The 21772-nt window shown below is 49.0% G+C and overlaps 1 protein-coding gene across 1 annotated transcript in view; it reads right to left on the bottom strand.

The window, feature by feature from the left end:
• Positions 1 to 15983, bottom strand: part of LOC119378475 (uncharacterized) — a 34088-nt gene extending 18105 nt beyond the window's left edge. Inside the window, exons 1-2 of the mRNA XM_037647604.1 lie at positions 15954 to 15983; positions 13062 to 13137 (exon numbers count right to left, since the gene is read on the bottom strand). Coding sequence (XP_037503532.1) covers positions 13062 to 13137; positions 15954 to 15983 — 106 coding nt within the window. The remainder of the gene's footprint in view (positions 1 to 13061; positions 13138 to 15953) is intronic.
• Between the last annotated feature and the right edge of the window lie 5789 nt (positions 15984 to 21772).

Genomic DNA, 21772 nt, shown 5'->3' on the forward strand with positions numbered 1-21772 from the left:
CGGATGAAATCCGTTTCACAGAGACTGTGCTGAAGTTCCGTGTGAATATCCGGCTGAAGAAAGTCCAAGCAAAGAGAACAGGCGGAACAATCTATCAGGCAGAATGGGTCGACAGGAAGTTCATCCCTAAGATAAGGTCTGGAGGACAATTATGGGCATCGTGAATAAGACAGGAAACGTAGCGGTCGGCGATGCTTATGCGAGCTGTACACTTTCCTGTGACAGGAACAGTTCCGCCATTAGCGACGCGTACAGCGTTTGTAGTAGCAGGCGTGAGTACGTTTTTCAGGCGGCGACAAAGATGAGCACTGATTCTTGACACGTGTACTCCAGTATCAACTAGTGCCGTCAAAGAAATACCGTCTACACGCACATCGATGAGGTTCTTGTTTGTAGGAAGCGTCAACGGAGGATTTGGTTCAGACGGAGCTGATGCAGAAATATGTTACGCTTGTACCAGTACGTAAGGATAATCCTGCATTAGGAACAGGAACATTACCGCACAGCCGGAGCTTTCATTGGGAGGTCACAAACAAACCACTAGCGTACAGTGCAGTTATGCCTCCCCAAAAATCTAAAATTTTGCTTTCTGACGCCAAACCTGAGTTTATTTTCACTCAATATTCGCAGTAGTGTACAAACCAACAAGCCAGTAAATAGTTATTTACAAATTATGTTACTGCAGAAACTCTATTTACAGGTTAATTGGAATGGAAAGCAATATTGCCGCAAGTCTTATATTTCATGAGTTGAAGCTTCACCCCACAAAGACTGTGGGCAACGCGCTGCGCAGGCCTCGCCGTGATGTGTAGGAAGCTTCGCGATTGTTTTGGAACAATCCGTTAAGATTGCGCGCCGCACGAGAATGTTCCAGCTTTGTCGAGAGATAACGCCGCCAACAGCGATATCGCTGGAAAGTTCGATAGCACCTGTATAAAAGCCGACGCACTTCGCCGCTTGTCAGTTGATCGACGGACGACGCCCTGTTCGCCGCTATCATTGTACAGCGTTTATTGCTGTAGTTCTAGTTCTCATTTTCCCGGCCACAAGTTCGGCCAAATAAACAGTTTCATTCTGCAAACGCCGACTGCTTTCTTCGTCGACGTCACGACCACGTGACATCTGGTGGAGGTGCTGCTCGTTCATGTTCCGGACGCCCCTGACAAGCCTTGAACCCAGCCCACGTCGCGAAGAAGACACCGCACCATCAGCGGCAGTCGAGCCAGCCGCAGACTGGAAGGACTACCCCCACAATACGGACCCCTACCGGACAAGACCAGGATCACAACGAAGAAGACAACAGCCACAATGACAACCGCTGTGGCGCCTACAACGGTCGTCATGCATCAACCGAGGGAGCCGCCGACATTCCGCGGATCACCATGCGAGGATCCAGAAAGCTGGCTGGAGGCCTACGACCGAGTCTCCACGTTCAACAACTGGGACTCGCGGCGAGAAGCTACGCCCATGTCTACTTTGCCCTTCCAGATGGCGCAAGGACCTGGTTCGAGAATCGAGAGTCCACGCTAACATCATGGGACCTCTTCCGCACCGGATTTCTCAACACCTTCACGAGCGTCATCCGGAAAGAAAGGGCTGAAACCCTTCTCGAGACCCGTGTACAGTCCCCAATGAAAACGTCGGACTGTACACCGAAGAAATGACTCGACTATTCCGCCATGCCGATCCAGCCATGTCCGAAGAAAAGAAAGTTCGCTTCCTGATGCGGGGAGTGAAGGAAGAACTCTTCGCCGGACTTGTGCGCAACCCGCCGAAGACGGTTTCGGAATTCCTTTCAGAGGCCACCACAATCGAAAAGGCACTAGAAATCCGCACTAGGCAGTACAACCGCCGCATTCCTACGACGACCTACGGGGAGGTTCAGGCGCTGCAGTCTGATGACCTGCGTGACACCATCAGTGATTGTGCGGGAAGAGCTGCGCAAACTGTTACCTTCGCCGCAGCATCAAGTGCATTCAATCGCCGACGTTGTCCGCGAGGAAGTCCGGCAATCGCTTGGAATTCCCGAAGCACCGCAGGCTCAGCCGGAAGCCATGAGCTATGCTGCTGCAGCCCGACGCAACGCCCCACCCCCTCGCCCACGTCAAGACGCCGCGTCGCCGCAGCGTTCCGCCGCAGGCACCGCCGCCACCACCGACGCCATACCGACCGCCGACAGGACAACGCTGCGCCCCCCGAAAGACCGACGTTTGGCGTGCCCCTGACAACCGGCCGCTCTGCTATCACTGCGGGGAAGCCGGCCACACATACCGCCGATGCCAGTATCGACAGATGGGGCTACGCGGATTCGGCGTTAACGCGCCGCGCCCGCAGCCAGGCGAACGGCCCTCGCGACATCGACGACTACCTCACCGGAACACAGTGGGAAGAACGACGAGCTTCCCGCTCGCCGTCGCCCGGCCGCTACATGTCACCCGCACCGCCGGCAGTACACTGGCCCAAACCGGGGCCGGTCGCCTAGCCCGTATCCGGGAAACTAAGGGCAGCAACCGATGGAGGTGCGGTTGCTGTACGACGAAATGCCGAAGATCCTCCGCGGCCGCCGACGACGACAACGCGACGAGACCTTCAGAAACACGACGCAAACCGGACGGAGCCCTCACGACGAAACTTCGCGGCCCGAAGAAAACCTGACGACGCAACGTAGAAACAGCGGGACAATTCGACGAAGCCGTGATCCGACGCCACGACCTAACCGCAACGCAAGACGACGAACTAGCGACCTCGATGTCCTTATCGACGGCCACAGCATCACAGCTCTCGTCGACACCGGAGCCGACTATTCCGTCGTCAGTGGGCCATTCGCCACCAAGCTGAAGAAAGTAAAGACCGCTTGGAGTGGACCCGAAATCCGGACAGCTGGAGGCCACCTGATAACACCGATTGGTGTCTGCACGGCGAGACTCACCATCAATAACCACACTTATCCTGCGAGCTTTGTAATCCTACAAAACTGCTCCAGGGATGTGATACTCGGAATGGACTTCCTAAGTGACCACGGCGCCGTTATCGACCTGAGGTCTGAGTCGATAACACTAACCTCAGACAAAGCGCTCCCTCCCCACCCGACGCCAGGGAACCATGCACTGAATGTGATAGAAGAGCAGGTGACCGTTCCGCCGCGCTCCAGCGTCATTATTTCCGTCGGCACTGAAAAACCTGCAAACCTTGAAGGCGTAATCGATGGCGATCAGCAACTACTCCTCAATCGTCAAATTTGCGTCGCAAGAGGTACGCCGAGCTGCATGACGGTAAAGCAAAGGTACTGCTGACAACTTCAGCCACGAATATAGGCACCTCAACATGGGTACGACGGTTGCCTACATCGACGAATGTGTAGCCGCCAGCGATGCTTTCGCCCTCTTCGATGCTGCCGAACCTGCTTCGACGAATAGAGGTTCCGAACCGGATTTTGACGTCAACCCGAGCCTTCCGAAGGTCAAGCAAGACCAGCTCAAAACCCTGCTCCTGCAATACAAGCACTGTTTCTCGTCGTCCTCGCGGGTCCGACAAACGCCCCTTGCTAAGCACCGCATTATAACAGAAGAAAATTCTCGGACCACTCCGACAGAGGCCCTACAGAGTTCGACGCGAGAACGTGAGGCCATAAAGAAACAAGTCGACGAAATGCTACGCGACGATATCATCCAGCCTTCAAAGAGTCCGTGGGCGTCACCCGTGGTATTAGTGAAGAAGAAGGACGGCACACTGCGCTTCTGCGTTGATTATCGGCGCCTGAATAAAATCACGAAGAATGACGTGTACCCCCTCCCACGGATAGACGACACCCTGGATCGACTTCACAACGCAACGTACTTTCGTCGATGGACCTCAAGACCGGCTATTGGCAGGTCGAAGTAGATGAAAGAGACCGAGAAAAGACCGCTTTTATAACACCCGACGGCCTCTTTGAGTTCAAGGTCATGCCTTTCGGTCTTTGCGCGGCACCTGCGACGTTCAAGCGCGTCATGGACACCGTACTGGCTGGATTGAAGTGGCAGACGTGCCTTGTGTATTTGGACGACGTCGTCGTGTTTTCCTCGACCTTCGACGAGCATCTCCGGCGGCTTGAGGCAGTACTTCAAGCAATCAAGACCTCTGGACTGACCCTGAAACCAGAAAAGTGCCGATTCGCATACGACGAGCTCCTGTTTCTCGGTCATGTGATCAGCAAGTCTGGAGTGCGCCCAGACCCGCGGAAAACAGCGGCCATCGCCGACTTCGCGCCTCCCACCGACAAGAAGGCCGTGCGCCGATTTCTCGGCTTATGCGCCTATTACAGACGCTTCGTCAAAAACTTTTCACGCATCGCCGAACCACTCACGCTTCTCACGAGACTAACGTGGAATTCAGGTGGGAACCGGAGCAAGTGCAAGCATTGAGGAACTTTAACGACGCCTGCAGACGCCACCCATACTTGCGCATTTCGACGATTGCGCCGATACTGAAATACACACCGACGCAAGCAGCGTAGGACTCGGTGCCGTCCTTGTGCAAATGACGGACGGGCTTGAAAGGGTTATCAGTTATGCTAGCCGGTCATTATCCAAGGCAGAAGCCAACTATTCCACAACAGAAAGGGAATGCCTCGCCATCATCTGGGCTACGTCAAAGTTCGCCCCTACCTCTATGGCAGGCCCTTCAATGTTGTCAGTGACCATCACGCCTTATGTTGCTAGCTAACTTGAAGGACCCTTCAGGTCGTCTCGCACGATGGAGTCTGAGGCTTCAAGAATTCGACATTACCGTCGTGTACAAGTCCGGACGAAAACACTCTGACGCCGACTGCCTCTCTCGTGCCCCCGTCGACGCGCCGCCGCAAGACGACGACGATGACTGCTTCCTCGGAACTATAAGTGCCGACGACTTCGCCGAAAGGCAACGAGCCGACGCGGAACTGGGGGGCCTATGGAGTACCTCCAGTGCAAGACCGCCGTTGTTCCGAAGGTGTTCAAGCGAGGACTGTCGTCGTTTTTCTTACGGAACGGCGTTCTCCCTAAAAAGAACTTCTCGCCACTTCGAACGGACTATCTTCTTGTCGTGCCCTCATCATTGCGACCAGAAGTCCTCCAGGCCCTACACGACGACCCGACGGCTGGACACCTCGGTGTTTCCCGCACGCTCGCCAGAATACAGGAAAAGTACTACTGGCCACGCCTTGCTGCCGACGTCGCCCACTACGTCAAGACTTGCCGAGATTGCCAGCGACGGAAGACACCGCCGACTAGGCCAGCGGGACTTCTGCAGCCAATCGAACCACCTCACCGGCCGTTCCAGCAAATCGGGATGGACCTACTGGGGCCGTTTCCGACGGTCGACTTCCGGCAACAAGTGGATCGTCGTAGCAACTGACTACCTCACCCACTACGCCGAGACAAAGGCATTGCCCAAAGGCAGTGCAGCCGAGGTAGCCAAGTTCTTCGTGGAGAACATCGTCTTGCGTCATGGCGCCCCAGAGGTCCTCATCACAGACAGAGGTACCGCCTTTACTGCGGACCTAACTCAGGCGATCTTAAAATACAGCGAGACGAGCCACCGCCGCACCACCGCCTACCACCCGCAGACCAATGGCCTCACCGAGCGTCTAAATAAGACCATCGCCGACATGCTCGCCATGTACGTCGACGTTGAGCACAAGACGTGGGACGCCGTCCTTCCGTACGTGACCTTCGCTTACAACACGGCCGTCCAAGAAACGACGCAGATGACGCCGTACAAGTTGGTCTACGGAAGGAGCCCGGCGACGACGCTCGACGCCATGCTACCCAACGTCACCGACGAAGAAAATGTCGACGCCGCCGCTTACTTACAACGTGCCGAAGAAGCTCGACAGCTGGCCCGCCTGCGCATCAAGACCCAGCAGCACACCGACAGCCGTCGCTACAATCTTCGACGACGCTTCGTCGAGTACCAGCCCGGCGACCATGTCTGGGTCTGGACGCCAATACGACGACGCGGACTAAGCGAGAAGCTTCTTCGACGATACTTCGGACCGTACAGGGTACTTCGACGTCTCGGCGCACTCGACTACGAGGTTGTCCCCGACGGCGTCACGACCTCTCAGAGGCGCCGAGCTCGACCTGAGGTCGTGCATGTGGTGCGCCTTAACCGTACTATGCTCGTTAACGCATCTGATGACTCTAATGTTTGCTTTCTTTATTAGTTTTCTTTAGTATTGCATGTATTCATGTTCTGTTTTTAAGCATCGGGACGATGCTTTTTCAGAGGGGGGTTGAAGGGGATGAGAGGGGGATGAGTTGAAGCTTCACCCACAAAGACTGTGGGCAACGCGCTGCGCAGGCCTCGCCGTGATGTGTAGGAAGCTTCGCGATTGTTTTGGAACAATCCGTTAAGATTGCGCGCCGCACGAGAATGTTCCAGCTTTGTCGAGAGATAACGCCCGCAACAGCGATATCGCTGGAAAGTTCGACAGCACCTGTATAAAAGCCGACGCACTTCGCCGCTTGTCAGTTGATCGACGGACGACGCCCTGTTCGCCGCTATCATTGTACAGCGTGTATTGCTGTAGTTCTAGTTCTCATTTTCCCGGCCACAAGTTCGGCCAAATAAACAGTTTCATTCTGCAAACGCCGACTGCTCTCTTCGTCGACGTCACGACCACGTGACAATATTGTGTACAGCACAATGTTTAGTGTAATTTTCAAATAAGTTCATTTATTTTCTCGCAGGTGTCTTGCGAACGGGCACACATTAAGGAGCTTATCATACAATTTTTTAGTGGGAAGGACCACCGCATGTAATATAGTGAGAGACACAACTTCTGCCCTCTGGGATGCACATCAGCCAATCTAGTAACAAGGTGCTGCGCAAAGTAAACACGGACAAGGAAGTGAACGAGGACTGGCGCTGACTCGCGACTGAATTTTATTAAAAACGAAACGCATGTTTATGCGAAAGAAACCGCAAAATCATCTATGCGCATGCGAGGAACGTGCTTTCATTATCGTACAATGTTATGGAGGTATCACTGACGCAAACGTCTCTTTTTTTCGTGATGAAGAAAGCCTCGGCAAGCTCACCGTGCCAACTGGTTCTGATTACGCCTCAAGATTTTTGTTGTTGCCAGCAAAGGCTGGCACTGTTTGCCACAGGCAGCCGACGGGCATGCGCTGCAGTGAATAGGCAAATTAGAATCTTGTCCGTTCTTTATTGAAAGCTGGTGCTTCCTTAGTCGTTGATTTATACCCGGCCCGTTTGGCCTATGTATACTTTCCCGCATGTCAGAGGGATTTCATAACCACCCCCGTCGAGCACTCGATGAACTGAGTGGCGTGACTTTTAGTGCAAGCTTGCACGCTCCTATTTCCAGAGTCGATGCGGGTGCATAGTGACGCCAGTTTGCATGGGGCAGAAAACACCACCGGCACACCATGACGATTGGCAACATTCTTCAGGTTATGTGACACCCTATGGATAAGGGGCCAACAGCCGGTCGCATTTTTTCACGACCTTTACAACCATGAATCGCACTAGCCTTGTACCTCTGCAGGAGCTTCTCTGCCACAGCACCACGACTCCGTAGGGTAACCAGCATTCATCAACCTGGAAATCTGTATGTCCAGGCTGTCATGTACCAGGTGAACACATGACTTTTCCAAGGCTCCCTTCAAACAAAACTTACCAATGGCCCGTTTAACCGTCTTGGAATGCGCAGAATCGTAAAATAACAGTTTTTTTTGCTCGCGATAAGTACATCCAGCACGTGTGATCTGGTGTCAAAGATAGGTTAATATCTAAAAATTGAATGCTATTCTCGTACGGTAGTTCGAAGGTGAAGGTTAAAGCTCTCCCGTGTCGTTCAAAGATCGCTAAATATCTTGCACTGAATTAGTGTGAGTCAAACCAGGCTGTTCTTTAAAAAGTATAGGTAGTAGTCATCTACGTATCTAAAAACTTTTAGCACTATATCCTGGTCCAAAGAGCACACCAAATCACGATCAACACTGGCCAAGAAAATATCAGCTAGTACAGGCGGAAGGGTTTCTTGAAGGGCCAGTTGGTACATGATGCTGAGGGGAACAGCGCAAAAAACGGGACGGAGAAAGATTGAGCACACGACACAAGCGCTGACGAACAACTGTGTGTAAATTTATTACACCTGGATATATATAGCTGAAAACCGAAAACAAAAAACAAGAACCATCACGTGCACATCAGAGTGAAAGGCAAAAACGAATCTGTCACGAGTCAAAAAGTACAAGTTAACTGCTCAAAAAGATTATCTCTTTTTCCAGGAGGGCGAGTGAAGGCTCACTAACGCTCATGTCCCCTTTCGTCTTGATATGAAAAGCCTCGTTAATTTCGCGTTCTGTCTTGTACGATATCTCGAGAGTAATCTTGCAATCATGAAAGAGCGGGGCGCAGCCGCACAAGGAGCAATGGGCTGCCAAGGTGCTGCTCGTTGAAGTCCTGAGATTATTTGCGTGCTCTCTCAGGCGGTCGTTCAAACACCGACCGGTTTGTCCAGTATAGGACAGACCACAGGACAATGGAATGTCGTACACTACGTTGCTCACACACTCGACGTACTGCGTACTGTGTTTCTTGACACACGCATGCTCCTTGGTATTGTCAACATTCAATTTCCTTGCAAAGGCGGCCGAGTTACGAGGAGCCGAGAAAACGAGTGTCACGCCTGCCTTGCCAACATCTCTTGAGCGCATGGCTCACACCGTGTACGTAAGGGATGACAGAAATTTTCTGTCTCTCCTGTGTTGGGCGTGTCGTGGTACCACGTTTTGAAAGCTCGCTCAGTAGAATTGCCGCCAAGGCACTGAGTAATTCAGTCGGGTAGCCGGCGCGTTTCAGTCGCTCGACCTGGGCGCTAAAGGTTCTTTGCACTTGGTGGTGCAGGACCTCTTCAGAGCACCTCTGAGAACACCCAGGCAACTCCGCGCTTCACAAGCTTAGTATGCGCCGAGCTGAACGGAAGAAGGCCCTTCTGTGACCTCGCCGCGTATTCCCAGCAAATGTGCTGTTCCCCAACATGCAGCACCAGGTCTAAAACCTTAAGCAACCGTCACTGCGCAGTTCCATGGTAATGTGAATGCGTTGAGAATGGCCGCGAACACGCCAAATATTTGCTGTGATTCTTCATCGATTGAACTGTCAAGCCTGAGAGCACCAGGAAATCATCCACGAATCTGAAGACCTTCAGTATACTGTAGCCTGAAAGGGCGTCCTGCAGCTGCCTGTCGAGGCGAGCCAGAAGCAAATCGCCAAAACGGGGGCAAGACATGTTCGACGAACGTAGAACGTAGGTAGAAACCGCAGCAACTCCATGAAGGCTGACGTGTTGGTGCCACACGAATTCTGAAACCGGACGGTGCCGTGTTCATCGATGCTCTCGCTGACAGCTTACCATATGGAATCCTGAGGCCACGCACGGACCCAATACATATGCCCTCCCGTTGAACAAAAATCTCGTTGCGAAAGTAGCATATGTTGAATCAAGGTAAAATTCCAGAAGTAACAGCCAATCTATATGACATTTCCCGCGACACAGCAGGAGTGGCTGAGTGGTAAGCAGCGATGCTGGTTTGCTTGTTATGAGTGACATCTATGCCATTTTCAGATTGCTGCAGACATGCAAGATTATTGGCACTTTGCACTGTATTGGAAGTATAGATTAGAAACACGTCAACACCGAATGTCCAAGCAGGTCGGGATGCCGAAATTTAAATTATAAGAAAACGTTCAGTACTGTTTTTTTAGATGCGTGCGATGCACATTACAAGTAAGTCGATTTTCGGAGAATAATTTCAGTGTGTACGGAGGTGTGCACTTCATTCATTGTACAAATATGTGCGTCGCAATTTAGGTTCACTTATGCGGACATGGGACATTTCGGCGGTGAACGCGAAAGCGGCATTTTTCAGCGGCCACAATTGCTAGATATCCTAGAGCAGATATAATTGGCATTCCGCAGCCAAGGAACTTTGGGTCAGTCGTTCCGATTCCTTTCCAGATGGTTGGTGACGAAGCATTCCCACTCAAGCCATTCATGATGAGACCTTATCCACGCGGAGTTAGTAAGAAGTTATCACTGTATACTTCAAATATGTGCCGTAAATACTTTTTATGCTCTGATTGTATTACAGCAGAGTGTTGTGCTACGTTATTCCAAAAGTTAACAACCAAAACTTGAAACTTCACATGTAGGCTGCGACACTTTCAATAACCTACACCAGTGACATTTAATAGGCCTACACGGTAGATAACAACAACGCCTATTTAGCCAGCATATTTTAGTGAAATGGAAAGTGCGTTTTATGTGTACTGTTTACTTTTTTCTCAGATCTGCGGAGGCTCAGGAACAACCCAGATCTGTGGCGAGACTATTTCAAGAGGGCCACCTTCAACTACCGCTTGAAACGTGCAAGACGATTAATTCAGAATTCTTTCGGCATTATGTCGAGTACGTGGTAAACATAGCTGCGACCGTTTCAGGCATCGAAGAAAACAAGACATATCGTAAGGTCATGCGTTGTTTAACTTCCTGCTAAGTTATTCACAGCAATCGCGATCGGCATACAGCCCTGCAGGTCTCGCTCATCATGAGCACTGGGATGGGAACATTGTGGAGGGATCATGGAGAAACGAAAACGATGGCCCGCAAGGCTTGGCAGATATCCCAATATCTGGATATCATTCAGCCAGGTTAGGTATTTTGCAATTGAAAGCACAGACAATCAAGAATATCTTGTTTAGATACTGATGGTACAACATTTTGTTGCTTTTTTTAGGTAGCTATGGATATGCGCGAGCGTTTGGCAACATACTTCATGAAAGAAGGACAGGTGCCGTGGCAGGATAGAATAGTGACTCGCGCAGGAGCAGATGTAAATGCATTTTTTAAAATCATCTGCGCAAAGCCTGTGCCGCAGAGACAAATTCACAATGAAGCTGACTAGTTCACTTACGTTCTTTATTGCACACACATACAGGGGCATAACTATTGCATCAAGAATCAAATCTTATATTGCTTATTCCTTAGTCTAAACTTAAATCAAGCGTTGCAATTTCAGGTTCAAAAATAAGCGAGTGAATTTTCAAGAGTACTTCTTTACGTTTTCTTGGCGGCAGCTTGCCGAGCTTTATAACCATCCAGTTGGCTGCCTGCTGGCATTCACCTGGTGGGTTTGAGTCACTGGGAGCGGCGACATCCTTTTCTTTCAGAATTTTGTTTAGCCTACTGCTGCAGTTTTCTAGGACATCTTGCACGGGTTCCTCGAACTGCTCGTTTTTTCTTTTTTGCTGTAATGACAAAGCAATTGTTTTAATGCACAGTTAAACATAACTGAATTGTTCTGCAAAAAATGAGCAGCAGAGCTACCGTGACTGTGGTGCCACTGAGGGTCATGTTGGGAGAACTGTGCTGATGACTGTGCTGATGGCTGTGCTGATGACGGTGTTGATGGCAGTGTTGAAGGCTGTGCTGACTGCCCTTTGCTTGTACTTCTGGAGCCGGCGGTGCATGAAAACAATTCATCTTTTTAGAGAGGTCCAACGCAACGCAACTTCAGACATGCTCACCCTGAACATGCGGCGGGCTCACTGTAAGTTGGACTGACCAAGCCGAAATACAGAGAATGTGGTTCGATGAAGCAACAGTACATAAAAAATCTGCATGCGCTATGCAGTTTTATCACTACTAGAAGCACTATTCCTATAATAGGTATCGGGTTTAAAAGTAATAAATTATTTCACTGGTAAAACACTGCATGCACATTTAAGCTTATGTGTGTTTCTATGATCGATCAATGCTAATAAATGCGGAAGAACCCACTCGCATTTCTCTTCGTACTCGGGGTGACGTATACGGGTTTTACCCGAATAACTGCATTGATATCAATGGAAAAATAAAATAAGATGCACACAGTACATACAACAGTGCAAGCGAAACGCCATAAAGCTTATGTTTCATTCAGGAATTCTTCAGCATGCGATGGGTTGGGACAACTGCACATCAAAATTTATTGCAATGCCGAGTGCATATTTTTACGGTACCGCACCCAGGAAAAGGTTCGTAAAGATAATCAATATACCTGTCCACTGCTACGCTGCTGGTTGGTTGTGCCCCTTCAGGCTGCTGCAGGTTTCTGTGGTGGAAAGAACTGTAATATAAATAATTTGAGCGTTGCAGAACATCGTAAAATGTAGAATTAACACGTACCCATCTTGTAGCGCCGGGATATTTGTAGTTAATCTGGCAAACAACCGCACATCAAATATAATATTTATGGCTACACGCAGATAGGTCATGCTTACTAAATACAGCTCTATGCGAATACTGCTGTTCTGCTTGGCACAAGAAAGTCTCCACGAAGCGAAACAAAACAAAAAAGTCAAACAATATTATTAGTTGTTTAGAAACATCCCCGACAACGACGTCGGAGAGCGCCAAGAGAGCACCGAAATACAAATTTGCGAGTACAAGCTATCGCAGGCAAATAAATGTAGACTACCATCGTGCACATGGTCAATAAAAACTGAATAAATGATTTTGAATGACTCAAAAGACCCAAATGCAATGTTAAACGAGATCTGCAGTTACAACGCATTAACCAAATCTGTTTATGAAATTCAACACGACCTTAACATATGACATCTCCCTTGGAGAGAAGTGAATTTTTTTCTGAATGAAATCCATGCGGCAGCATACATTTACCCCGAGAGGATAACTTTCACTGTCTGCACCACATCGGTTCACCGCTCCGAGAAATAACGGCGGGGAAGGAGAGCTGAATCTTACTTTTCTGCATAGTATGGAGTGTTTCGAAGAATACTATCAACAATGCCGTACTAAGCCCACTCGGATTTCACTTTGCCGTCCTTGCCAGCAGCTCTCCATTTACGCGCTCTCCTTTTTTCCACGGATATCTTAGCCAGGGTCCCGGAAGTTCTTGAACTAGGCCGCTACCTACTCATCTGCACAATATACATAAAAAACACGTTCACATACTGGTACACGTGCCCGCGAGGCACACAACGCCCTGAAAAGTTTATGAATTACTTACCTGTCATGGCAAACTGTTGTCCGATAATGCGCCACCTGGTTGCACGCAGCTCCTTGTCCTTGAAATCCACGTTGGACTGTCGTACAAACAGGGGTACGAACAGACCATCTCCAAAAAAGTCTCCATTGCGGCGGTGCGTGAATGGCGTTTGCAAGCGCCCTTTTTTCGTACTGAACGGAAGGAGCAGCGGTGAAAGAATCCTGCGGACCGTACCCAGCAATTCGGGATATCGCTTTTAGTTCACCGTATGTCACACCACGTGGCGTAAAGATCTTCAACTAAACCATGGCGCATATGCCACGGCAAAGACAAAACGACAATAGATATAAAAGGCAAGAAGACGATATCCACTAGTACCACCGAGCACGAACCACAATCGCAGATTGATAACAGCAACGCGTACTACGAGCGGTTGGCTGGCTGCTCGATTGTGAGTCAGCCGTTTTCTTGCGGTGAATGTGTGCTTGCTAGACGCTTGGCTGTGCTCGCAAAAGACGAATTCTGGAATGGGAACCCTTCTTCTCATCCTCTTCGATATATTTAGTCCTACTGTATTGCGTCGGCCCCCGCGGGGTTTTCAAACCAAGGACGCCCAATCGCCCCTGCTGTTCTCATAACTTGAAAAACTAATTTGAAGAAATAATAAAAGCTGATGAGCTGGTGATGATGGTTTGAGAATATGCAGACACACACTTCACATCCCTAGTGTACAAATTCTTCATTTCGCGCTATTGCGTGAAGATGTCCAATCGTGTCATATTCGCTACCAGACATATATTTGTTAGAGCTCAACAAACTGCAGAAAAAAGGTAGAGATTGAATGCAAACCCGACATCGTTCAGTGACCTCCTCAAAGAAGAGGCTAGTTCAAAATCCCCTTTTCGTTTCTGAATCACATATTCAAGTACGTCCGAATTATGATGCATTTCCCGCATCAATATTAGGAATTTTCAACTGTAATCGAAAAAAAACACAAAATGTTTGGGACCTCCAAGCTTCGCCTTTAAGAAGTGAACGCGATAGCGATATTCTGTCCCTAGTGCGTACTTCAACCACTTAGTGCGTAATTTATAGTGTATGATGTCACTCGAGAAGTTAAATTGTGGATTACTACTCTGTTATCGATAATTTGAAAGCGGCTTGTGTCAGTAAAGTGTCTTTTTCTAATCTGACGTGGTGTGAATGAGAATGGAAACAATATTTAAATAACACTAACGTATTCGTTTGTTTCATATAATATATTTGGATTCCTAACACCGCGCGTTGTTTTATTTAATGTTTCTGGTATTTTTTCTTTCGTTGCTTGCTTGTCACTCATTATTACTTTGAGTGACTACGTATTCACTCATGCCCTGTTTATGATTAAATACTCGTTCTTTGCTTCCATTATGTGCTATCCGTGTCTGATCTTCCGTTAATTATTCCTCTGAACGTCGCTCGTGCACTTGCAGGGGTCGACCGAACCCTGCAGCGAAGTGTGGACGAACTGCCTTGTCAACGGTCTATTGGCTATAGGTATGACCTCCGAGATTTCGCGGCGTACGTGTCGCTCTCCTCTCATTTCCATCGGGGCGAAAATGCTTGAGGACCTTGTGCTAGATTAGGGTCCACTTTAAAGAAGACCAGATGGGCAAATTTCCAGAGCCCTCCACAACGGCACCTCTCATATCATACCGTGGTTTTGAGACGTGTGAACCCCAGCAAGTTTACCATTCAGTCTAGGAGGCCATGTATTATTATCTTTGCTTGCAGACGGTAGCGACGCGAATGCTCGGCTCACTTCTGATTGGCTTCTCATTTTGCCGCTGCCGCGAAAAATGCACTCATTTGCGCGTTTGCTGCGCGTCGCTGCTGCTTTTTGAAATTCCTGCCGCTCGCGACAGCATCGCTCGCCGCACGCGACGTGTCACGCGTCTCTTTGCCGCAAGTGAAACGTACCTTCAGCCAATTTCCTTTTCCGCGAGCGCGTGTCTCGCAGTGCTGGCACCTGCATTGTCAACGGCCTCTTTCCTTGTCACGGGTCTTCGAGAGTTACGGCGTTGGTGTCAGTTTAGTATTGGCTTCAGGACGGCGCAACAGGGACAAAAAGACGAAAGATCGCCACGAACACAAACGCCGTGTGATCTTTCGTCTTTTTGTCTTCCTTGTTGCGCCGTTCTGAAGCCATGCATCTGTACCAACTCGCCCAATTGTCAGTGCTGTCAGTTTAGTCTTGGAGGACACGCATTATAATTCCTCGCGTGCAGATAGGTGGCGTCGCAACTGCGCGCAGATAGGTGGAGTCGCAACTGCGCAGGCTCGCTTCTGAGTTGTTTTGATTTTGGCCATGCCGCGAAAAATGGGCCTCGCACGCACTCGCGCGTTTGCCGCGCGTTGCTGCCGCTTGTTGTACTCCTGCTGCTCGCGACAGCATCACTTGCTTCGCGCGGCCGTGGTGCACGTTTTTTTTCCGCTAGTGAGGTACGTAACTTTATGCGAGTATGTGTCACAGGCGATTCACAGTCTCGATCCTGACACATGAAAGGCGAACATACACAATGAAACGCAAGGCAAATGAGAGAGCTGAAAACAGAACACCCTTGAAAGACGCTCGACTGCCATCCGCTCGTCCACGTGGTCCGCCACAGTGACGCAATGTTCTCTTCATTTCACGTAAGGCTGGGCGATGGCCTCGTGCCGACCGAAGATGACGTGAATTGATTGAGACCCCGCTTGTGGCACGCGAAGAAGTTGCCGCTGAGTGCCCTGACGGCACCCGGTATACTACAGCCATGCCGGACGTCAACCGCTATAACGCATGTTGTCTCGACGCTGCCGCAAGTGTGTTATGCCATCCCGCATACGATAGCCTAGCTGCTACAAGAACGAGCATGTACACAGGGATGCCCTTACCAAGGTGGCTAACATGAACACAAGCGACATGGCTAGCCTGCCGGCCTCAATTTGCCTCAGCATCGCAAGCCTTCCATGATCACGGCCAACATGGACGTAAGCGACGGCCTCATTATTAGAAACATGGGCACCTTATGGTACATCGCGACCTGACGAACACGGCATCCTCTTGCGACTGTGGCTTCAATTTCCACGTCCACGGTAGGCACTGCCGTCCTGCCAGTACGAACCCAATCACTACCGCACACCCTCAGTAGGAATGGAATGAGTGCCCGTGCGACTGCGAACCACCACACCACGACATACGCCAGAAAAATATCTCATGTGAGGGGCGCAGTTTCCTCTTACGCAAAAAAACGCCATAACTATATAAGTCACAAAGGGCCACATACGCCCAGGTAGCTTCGCATACAATAAGCGCCTTCCACTGAGGTTGGTCTACGTAGCACCTGCCAGGGCTACCAGCCTCGACGGCCTACACCTCACCAACGCAAAAGGTGACTTCAGGTTCCGCATGTCGCCGCGTCTAGTCGACACAGTCCTGTCGACGAATGACCCAGCTAACAAGCAGGCCCTAGACATTGCTTCGACCAGGCTAGCACATTCATTCGTGCCACAACCACAAAAACCCCTCACACTCGGCGCTCTCAACGTAGTCTGTGCACCGCGCACGTGCGTGACCACGAAAAAAGACGCTCTGTTAAGACAATTCAGACTAGTGACTGCTTCGAACAAAAAGGTTTATTCTGAAGAAATGAGGTTGCGCGCACTCGCGCCAAGGAGAATGATTCTTTTTTTTTGTTTTTCGACCGTCTCGTTTATGGTATTTTACACGCTCTGCTCACAGAAAATGGCGTATTAGCACATTCTGAAATCTGAAGCGACCAGCCCAATCTAATCACGGGATTCCAATGTGTCGTCCACAGCAAGCGACTTCACTGTAGATGCGGTGCCGTAGGCACATATAAGAACACAGCGATGCGCAACTTCAACGTAGGCCGCATGCCTTCGCCGGCCGCCGGCCGCCATACACCGAACACCACGCAGACAAGCAGTGGAATCAGCGAGGTGTGCGTGCGCACATCAGTCACAATAATAAAGACATTGCGTCCGCCTTTACGTGAGAACTGTCAATGAACCCTTCCACATATACACACGGGTTCGTGAAACGTGCGTGTATTCTCCAATATAGCGGACAAATATAAGCCTTACATATCGGCTTGCCACATGTGGTGTTGGTAATACCTATGTGGCTGTTGCATCGTTACGCAGCTGTGAACAAGACATCTGCGACTGTTCAAACATTGGTATGTGCTTATACCATGTGCGCCTATATTTAGCCTCATTTCGTACGTCTTGCTCAATGTAAAGAATTACGCCACAGTCACCTTCCCACCGCATGCTTTGCATTACATCTATTATCGCGATACGTCGGATCTCCGGAATTTTTAAATGCGAAGTATTTCTTAGCAAACCTCAGGCTTTTGGCCGTTTCTATCTATCTATCTATCTATATCTATCTATCTATCTATCTATCTATCTATCTATATTATCTATCTATCTATCTATCCGCCTACGTCTGGGCGCTCTCCCTGTCGTCTCCAAAACTTGTATATGCCGAAATTGGCATAGCAGGTAATCAGTGTATGACGAACGTGATTCACTGGTCATGACATGAATAACGCAAAATACCTGTCAGGTACGTCATGAAACCCTTTTCTCAGTCACGCGTGGCACATACCCGCATATCAGAGTTCACGTTATGCGGATATGTGCCACAAGTGATACAGAGTCTCAACCACCACACTAACGGCAAACACACAGATTGACACGCAAGGAAAGTGATAACTCTTAGGGTTTTATGTCCCAAAACCACAATATGATTATGAGAGACGCCATAGCGAAGAGCTCCGGAAATTTTGACCATCTGATAAATTTTAACGTGCACCGAGATCGCACAGTACACGGGCATCTAGCATTTTGCCTCCATCGAAACGCTACCGCCGCGGCCGGGATCGAACCCGCGAACTTCGGGTCAGCAGCCGAGCACCGTAACCCCTACACCACCGCGGCCGACGCAAAGAAAGTGAGAGAGCTGAAGACAGAAACCCCTGGAAGACGCTCAACTGCCATCCATTCGTCCACGTGGACTAGGCGAAAACCGCGGTCAATGCTTCCTACAAACAACCTGCTGAGAGAACGCGGCCTCTCATCATGCCGGTAACTTGAGCATTGATTTATCAAGACCCAACAATGAATGCTCCTATACTGCGTGAAGGAGGGCTTGGATGTGGACAGGACATCAAAAGATCTCTCTGCCACGTCCACGACAGGAGACATCATAGATCATTTCGTCGTAAGAAGCATCTGAGATTTCCACGAGCTGCACCATACCTCGCACTTCACTACACTTATAATCCTCATAGCCGCCATCACAAACGGATCCGATTAACAAGCCCGGTCGAGCTACTGCTGCTCACTGATCACGGTGATGATGACCTTGTTCAAGAACTGTCAACAACCCCTTCTACACATACACGGGTTCGTGAAACGTGCGTGCATTCTCCGTCATAACGGACAAGTATAAGCATAACACCTGTAACACAACTGTAACAATTGCAGCTGTGACTGTAAGTACGTGCAGTGCGCATGCGCGTGCCACTCGGCTTGCGTACATATATCTAGGGAAACTTTCTAAAAGCTTAGTTGCGAGTACGCCTGTCCTTTAGATCTTTGTTCCTTCTTTGTCTTGTTCGGTTTCGCACTATCCAGTAGTGAAGAATATAGGCGCTGCATATCAGGTTACCGCGGTTGGGAACACCATGTTGCAGATGGCGTCGTTACGCAGCTGTAAACAACTGCCTATATTATACAATTGCGACTCCTCAAACATGAGTGTGCGTATACCACTTCCACATTTCTCTAGGTCATTCCGCAACGTCGCTCAATGTGAAAAATTACGGCACAGTCACCACCCGTGCATGCTCGCATAACATCGATTCCCACGGTACGTGGGATCTGCCGAATTATTGTATGTTTGTGTTTTCGTTGTCTTTCTCTTTCTCTCTCTCTTTCTTTCTCCCTCTCTGTACTCGTTCTCTCGCCATCGGATTTATTTCATGCCACGCCGGACGAATTGGCGCACGTGTTCTGAGGGCGAAGGAGAAGACGAAGTGGACAAAGAGAGAGAAGAGGTCAAAGAGAATGCGTGCCGGTTCATGATGATGATCAGTTCTCTAAACCCGTCATGGACCCCGGCGATCTTAAAGACATCCGCTCTTCTGTTAAAATGCAAATGACTCCTGCAAATTTAATAGCAAATGTGCGCGGCAAACAGAAGCCTGCTACTGGAAAAATAAAAGTTGATTGTACATCGTGCTTACTTATGCCTTTTCTCTTTCTGATTCTACCTGGTTTACTGAAAAAGATCCAGTGTAATAAATCTGTAAGGCACGAAGCTTTCTGAAATTTTATTGCGAAAATTACGTACAGTTCACTTCGAGAAAAGCATTGCACGCAATATTGCAGGCAAAACAACTAATCACCAATAAGGCGTTCTTGCCTGCTAATTGGTGATTTGTTTTCTTTCATCAAAACCACGGGACTTGAAAATTTGGGTCCACACAGGCACCGATAAATGGGAAAAGCTTAAAAGGTAGGCAATTGCACCACTGTCTGCACATCGATGTTCCGCTGCCTGGCTTGCACTGCATATCAACAAAGGAGAATGGTAATTAAAGATCTTGGGAAATGCACGTGCAACAGATGCAGACATACTAATGCATAGGTTGCACAATCACAAATTGTACAGAACCATTAGTGGTTACATGCTATAATGGCCCTTGCTGATGCATATTTCCTTTTGAAAGATGTCCAGCGCTAAACTTTGAACAACAGCAAAAGAAAGATATGACGGGACGGACGCTATCTCAACCAAGTTTATTGAAAACAGACACACGTTGACCTTGACATGAAACACCCTGGGTGCATGCGATTTAGGCAGTAGAATAAAAAAAAAATCACAGTACCGTAGCAAGGGCGAAGCAATGAATGCGATAGTAAGAAACTTGCTAACGAGTGAGGCTCGCCAACGAATACTCTCAGTTTGAAAAGCGCTCCTGTTGCAAAGGCGGCCGAAGCAGCGGGGGATCTGCCGAATTTTTCGTTTAGCGGCGTCTCTTGAGCTCGGTGACTTTCGAACGCTCCGTAACATGAGCGCGGACATCGCGGTCATGTTACGGAGCGCGGACATCCCTCATGACATGGTCATGACATGAGCGGACATCCCTCTTGCATTCATCGCGAGAAAACCCCGCGAGCACACAGCGGAAGGCCGAGGTTCTCCCTGCGCAAATATAAGATGAAGCGAGCGAGCTCGCCGACGACTTTTAAATGCGCCCTCGCGCTCCTAGCGCCATCTCGCTGGTAATGAAGAAACGCTTATAAGCGCCGGCCGTCTCCGAGTCCGTCCAGCGGTAAAGCGTATGTATATAACGCATGCCGTTAGCTACGTGGAGGACCTGCGTTCCGTGGCGTAGTGGTTGGCGCCACTAGCTGCGGAGCAAGAGAGCCCTGGTTCGATTCCGCGTCGGAAGCATTTTTCTGAATTATTTTTCTTTGGGGCTTTTATATATATTATATATATATATATATATTATATATATATATATAATACATACATCATACACGGTGCATGACGGCGACGACAAAATCCAGCCGGGACTGTCCATATAATTGCAATAAAAAATCACAGCATATCCACGGAGTGAATGATGATGAGTGGGCGAAGCTGCGGAGGTTCATCGGTAAACCGTGAATCTTCCGTGAATTCTGCCCAGTACGTCATCACCGACGTGAGATCGGGCGCGTTTATACTAAAGGTTCGATGAGTTATGACGACTTGCAGCGCACTTTAATTTTATGTACGCTGTGAATTTTCATTGTTTAGAAAACCATTGCTTAGAAAACATCTGGCGTCTTTCGTTAAGCAGCTGGCGTCTTTTCGTTTTGCTTTAGAAACATCTGGCGTTCTTTCGTTTTGCTTTTACAAAACATCTGGCGTCTTTTGTTGGTTTATTTCATCAATCAACGGCGTTTTGAACAAAATTTTTATTGTTTAATCACGCACAGGAGAAATCTCACCAGGCACTACCTTGGAGGTAAAGAATGACTGCTAATGGGAATGAGAGACAGAGAAGTCGGCTTTTAGCTAACGCTGCGAATTTGTTATTGTTCAACAACGCACAGGAAAATTCCCACCGGCACCACCTTGCAGGTCAAAGCGTAAGACTGGTTACATACTACGCTACGAGGGACGAACGGGTGCCGCTATAAGGAGCTTCGCCCCTAAAACGCCATGCCTCAATCATAATTTTCGTGAAGTTAGGAAGCACCACCAAACATTCCTTGTCATTCTGCGGAGAAGCGAGGTACCATCTCTAAGGCATTATGCAGTTTCTTGACGCGACGGCTGATGACGATAAAGATTATGACTGAGCTTTTGCAATGGGTTGAAGCTTTAAAGGACCCACTAGTTACGTGATTCGCATTGTGTGACGCCCGGTCGTTATTCACTCTCCCACCATGCTTTACATAGGCTAACGTGAGCAGATCGAGAGAGGAATTAGCTTTACTGAGACCCTGAGGAAATGAATCATGGGAACCTTATGTGCTTCTTTGGCAACCTATAGAAGTGCTCTTGCAAGAAATTCAAAAGTGCTACTGTACTTTTTAAAGGAGGCGACAGAAATGACGTGTCAATACCGACCCATTTCAATAATTCCGGTATTTTCTAAAGGATTAGAAAAAATTATTTTTTC

The sequence above is a fragment of the Rhipicephalus sanguineus genome, unplaced genomic scaffold (genome assembly GCF_013339695.2).
Source record: "Rhipicephalus sanguineus isolate Rsan-2018 unplaced genomic scaffold, BIME_Rsan_1.4 Seq843, whole genome shotgun sequence".
NCBI lineage: Eukaryota > Metazoa > Arthropoda > Arachnida > Ixodida > Ixodidae > Rhipicephalus > Rhipicephalus sanguineus.